At 44.2% G+C, this 3,973-nt stretch overlaps 1 protein-coding gene across 1 annotated transcript; it reads right to left on the minus strand.

Moving 5' to 3' along the window:
- Positions 1–1,919: 1,919 nt before the first annotated feature.
- Positions 1,920–3,640, minus strand: LOC107058278 (uncharacterized). Its single transcript, XM_015303807.1, has 3 exons — positions 3,158–3,640; positions 2,673–2,989; positions 1,920–2,616 (listed from the first exon to the last, which is right to left on the minus strand). Exons 1-3 carry the CDS (start codon positions 3,638–3,640, stop codon positions 1,920–1,922), a joined length of 1,497 nt encoding a protein of 498 aa, XP_015159293.1.
- Between the last annotated feature and the right edge of the window lie 333 nt (positions 3,641–3,973).

The following is a 3,973-nucleotide window of genomic DNA, read 5'->3' on the forward strand; positions in this document are numbered from 1 at the left end:
GGGTTCATGCGGAATTATGAGCATGAACGACTCAACTTAAGGAGTCAAAGATACTTCTCTTCTCAAGACTGCTCAACTTATAGGATTCATGCGGAATTATGGGCATAAACAATTCAACTCAAAGAATTTATGGTAACATGTAATAGTCCAATGCTTAGAAATATAATCTCAAAGGGGATTAGGAACTCAATATTCAAGACTTAGAACTTGAAGATACTACTCCTCTCAAAAATACTCAACTTCTGGAGTTCATGCGGAATTTATGGGCATGAACGACTTGACTCGTAGGTCTACATAACATTATGAAACTCATGTATGTGACTCTTCTCATTCTCTGACTTACTTCCTCAAAACTTAGTTCAAATCGATAGTTGATCTCAAAGGATTCACAATTGAACTCAAAGGCTTCCTTGGACTCTACTCTTAACTCTCTCTTGAATTTGAATTATGAATTCAAGAGTTATGATTCATGATATGAAGGATCTCAATAAAAATATAGCTATTCGATAATTAGGAATATAAATTTTACAAGAAACGTGAATTCAAGAACTCAAAATCAACTTATCTCAAGAATACTCAAATCTAGGGAAAGTATCCTAGATTACTCTTTTACTGATCTGAAAGTAGATGTAGGGCGTGAGAACGAACTAGTCAAACACTATGATAGCCTTACATACCTAGAAGAATAAGATTCTAAAAGAATCTTGCAGAATCTTTAAGAATCTTGAAGAATCTTGAAGAAGAACTTGACTAGAAACCTTGAAACCCTAGCTTGAAGGTAAACAATGAAGAAAACCTTTGTTGAGATTCTTGAATTAGTTTCTTGAAATCTCTGTGGCCAAGAATTATGATTTTCATTAGTGAAGATGAAAATCTGATTGTTTTGAGCCTTTTATTAGTCAAAAAATTCGTTTATGGTTTTCTTGGAGTTAAAAAGACAAAAACAACTCTTTTTAATATTTTCCCGTTGGCTAATTCGTAACGGCACTGTATAGGTTACTAAAATAGTCATAACATTTTACTCAGAAATTGGATTGACGCGAAATTGGTGGTGTTGGAACGTAAATTCAAATACCTTTAATTGGATAGGTTATGGCTCATGTAACTCTTTATATTCTAAGAGACATGGTCGTTTGAAGTTGACCCAAGTAGAATCTTACATCAAAACTTAATGAAACTTCAAGAACACTTATGAAGAGCTCATCAAGAACTCTACTCTTTAAATTTCAAGAACGAAATTACGCTGAATAAATCATGATTGGTGTGTGGGTGAAAGAACCCAACACTATGGAAGCTTACATACCTCTTAGGGATTAACCCATGGCGAAAATCCGTTACAACATGCAAGAATCTCGACGAACGCTTGATCCTCTCCTCTTTTCTCCTCTTTTCTCTTCTTGAACTCTCAACTAAAACCCTAGGCGTATATTAGGATTATAAAACTGAACCTAATCAGATTAGACCTCTAAAATATTACTAAAAACGAATCAAATCTGATTGGGTAAGGAAAAGACCAAAATACCCCTTACTATTTCCGGCTAACTTCCTTAACTGGGTCAGCCTAACTTCAAAAGGTCATATCTCACTCATCCAAACTCAAAACTTAGCAAACTCGGCGGCGTTGGAAATATAATTCAAATATCTTCCCTACGGTATATGGTATTACACCTAAATCATCCTGAGCTATGAGTTATGGTCGTTTAAAGTCGACCCAAAACTCATACTTAGCTTAACTTGCAAAATTTCAGATTTTGCCATTTCCAATTTAATTCTTTTTGGAACTCAAGGTGCTACATCTAATGACCTTAACACTTAAGAAATTTTTAATTCATTGCAAAAATCTCACTAACTACGAAGAAAGGTTCGAGTCTTAGCTCAATTTTTTTTTGGGGTGTTACAAACCCCTTACCTAAGAGGTCCTATAATTGAACATTGAGCTCCCTGAGCTCTGCAGGAGCCATCCGGTAAGGCGAAATTGAAATAGGAAAGGTGTCGGGCTCCAAATCTATGGCAAAATCAATGTCACGCTCTGGGGGTAAGCCAGGTAGGTCTGTAGGGAACACATCTGCAAACTCTCTAACTACAGGAACTGAGTCAACTGAAGGGCCCTCCCTACTCATATCTCGCACATAGGCCAAATAAGCTAAACACCCAGAAGCAACCAACCGTCTAGACCGCATAAAAGAGATGATCCCCGTCGGTGTGTGACTATAAGCACCCTGCCACAACACTGGGGGAATGCCAGACATGGATAAAGTAACGGTCTTGGCGTGGCAATTCAAGACCGCATGGTAGGGGGATAACCAGTCCTTGCCCAGAATCACATCAAAATCAACCATATCTAGCAGAATAAGATCAACTCTAGTATCATAACCCTGGATAGTCATTAAGCAAGATCGCAATACCTGATCCAGTACTAAGGACTCACCCACCGGGGTCGAAACATGAATTAGCTCTGCCAAAGACTCAGACCTCATACCCAATCGGGGAACAAAATAAATAGATACATACGAGAATGTGGACCCGAGATCAAATATTACAGTAGCAGGCTGATGGCATAATAAAAGCATACCTGCAATGACATCGTCAGATGCCTCAGCTGCCGTCCTTGCGAGGCTGCATAAAAATGGCCCTAAGCACCTCTGCCCGATGCATATGATTTACTACCTAACCTGCCTCCCTGAGCTCCACCTCTGGTACCCTGTTGGATGTCCCGACGATCCTGGTCTTGACCACTACCTCTAGCTAGAGGGGGCACTGCTGAAACTGGTCTAGGTTCAAGGGGAGCTGGTACAATCGCCCCTCGCCCTAGCCGGGGGCACTCTCTGGACCAATGGGCAAGCACACTGTAATCAAAACACCTCGAAGCTGAATGCCCTGAAGTAACCCGACCGCGGTAGGAAGGGAGGGAATCTGATCCCCTCGAACTCTGGCCCGTACTAGGACCACCATGCTGATGCTGGCCTTCCTCAGAAGCAGGTAATGCTGCCTGAACAAGCCGACTGGACTGATCTTGCTGAAACCTCTGGCGGGGCCTATCATAGGAGTCTCTCCCTCTAGTTTGGGACCCATTGTAGCTGCCCTGGTATCGTGCCCTCTTATCGCTGCCCCCTTAGGCCTCGCGATGAATATGCTCCATGGATCGGGCATGATCGACCACATCAAGAAATGAACGGCCGGCTGAAACCAAATGCTCTGTGTCGACCCTCAGACTGTACCGCAACCCACGTACAAAACAACGAACTCTCTCCTCCTCCGTGGGCAGGATCATGGTAGCATGTCGAGACAACTCATGGAACCTCATCTCGTATTCTGAGACGGTCATAAGGCCCTGCTCCAATCTGGAGAACTGATCACGAAGCCTATCCCTGATGCTCCGTGGCATGAACCGGACCAAGAAAGCCTCTAAGGACTCACTCCAAGATATAGGAGGCGATCCAACTAGCCTGGACTCTCGATACGTGCGCCACCACTGCCTAGCTGGCCCACGGAACTGATGAGCGATAAAGTCGGCTCCTCTCGACTCCAAGAGGCCTAATGACTGTAGATGCTCCTGGCAAATGAGCTGGAACTCGTGGGTGTCCTCCCCAATCGCCCTTGAGAATATCGGTGGTGCTAACCTCTGGAATACCCTGAGCATCTTCTACTCGCGCAGTGGCATCTCCTTGTCCTTTAAGTCATGCAGGGCGGCCACATGAATTGGTGGCCGCTGGACCTCTGGTAGCGCTGCGGCAGGCTGACCCTGCGGCGCTGGAGCTGGTGCTGGAACTGGTGCTGGTGCCTGACGCATCTCCCCAATAGCTGCTAATATCTGAGTCAGCAAGGCATGAAGATCAGGAGATGCAGCTGGTGCGGGTAGTGGCTGGGCTGATCCCGGCCCCACTGGCTGTGGAGGTACATATGCTGCCTAGGACTCTTCCTCCCTATCTCAGGCCTGTGCTGCGGCCCTGCCTCGATATCGGGGTCGGCATCT

The sequence above is a fragment of the Solanum tuberosum genome, unplaced genomic scaffold (assembly GCF_000226075.1).
Source record: "Solanum tuberosum cultivar DM 1-3 516 R44 unplaced genomic scaffold, SolTub_3.0 scf00485, whole genome shotgun sequence".
NCBI classification, from domain to species: Eukaryota; Viridiplantae; Streptophyta; class Magnoliopsida; order Solanales; family Solanaceae; genus Solanum; species Solanum tuberosum.

Coding starts and splice junctions, on each gene's coding strand:
- LOC107058278 (XM_015303807.1), bottom strand. CDS start 3,640: ATGCTCAGGGTATTCCAGAGGTTAGCACCACCGATATTCTCAAGGGCG. Junction 2,990..3,157: donor GCCGTTCATTTCTTGATGTG/GTCGATCATGCC, acceptor CGGCTTGTTCAG/GCAGCATTACCTGCTTCTGA. Junction 2,617..2,672: donor GGTGGAGCTCAGGGAGGCAG/GTTAGGTAGTAA, acceptor ATTTTTATGCAG/CCTCGCAAGGACGGCAGCTG.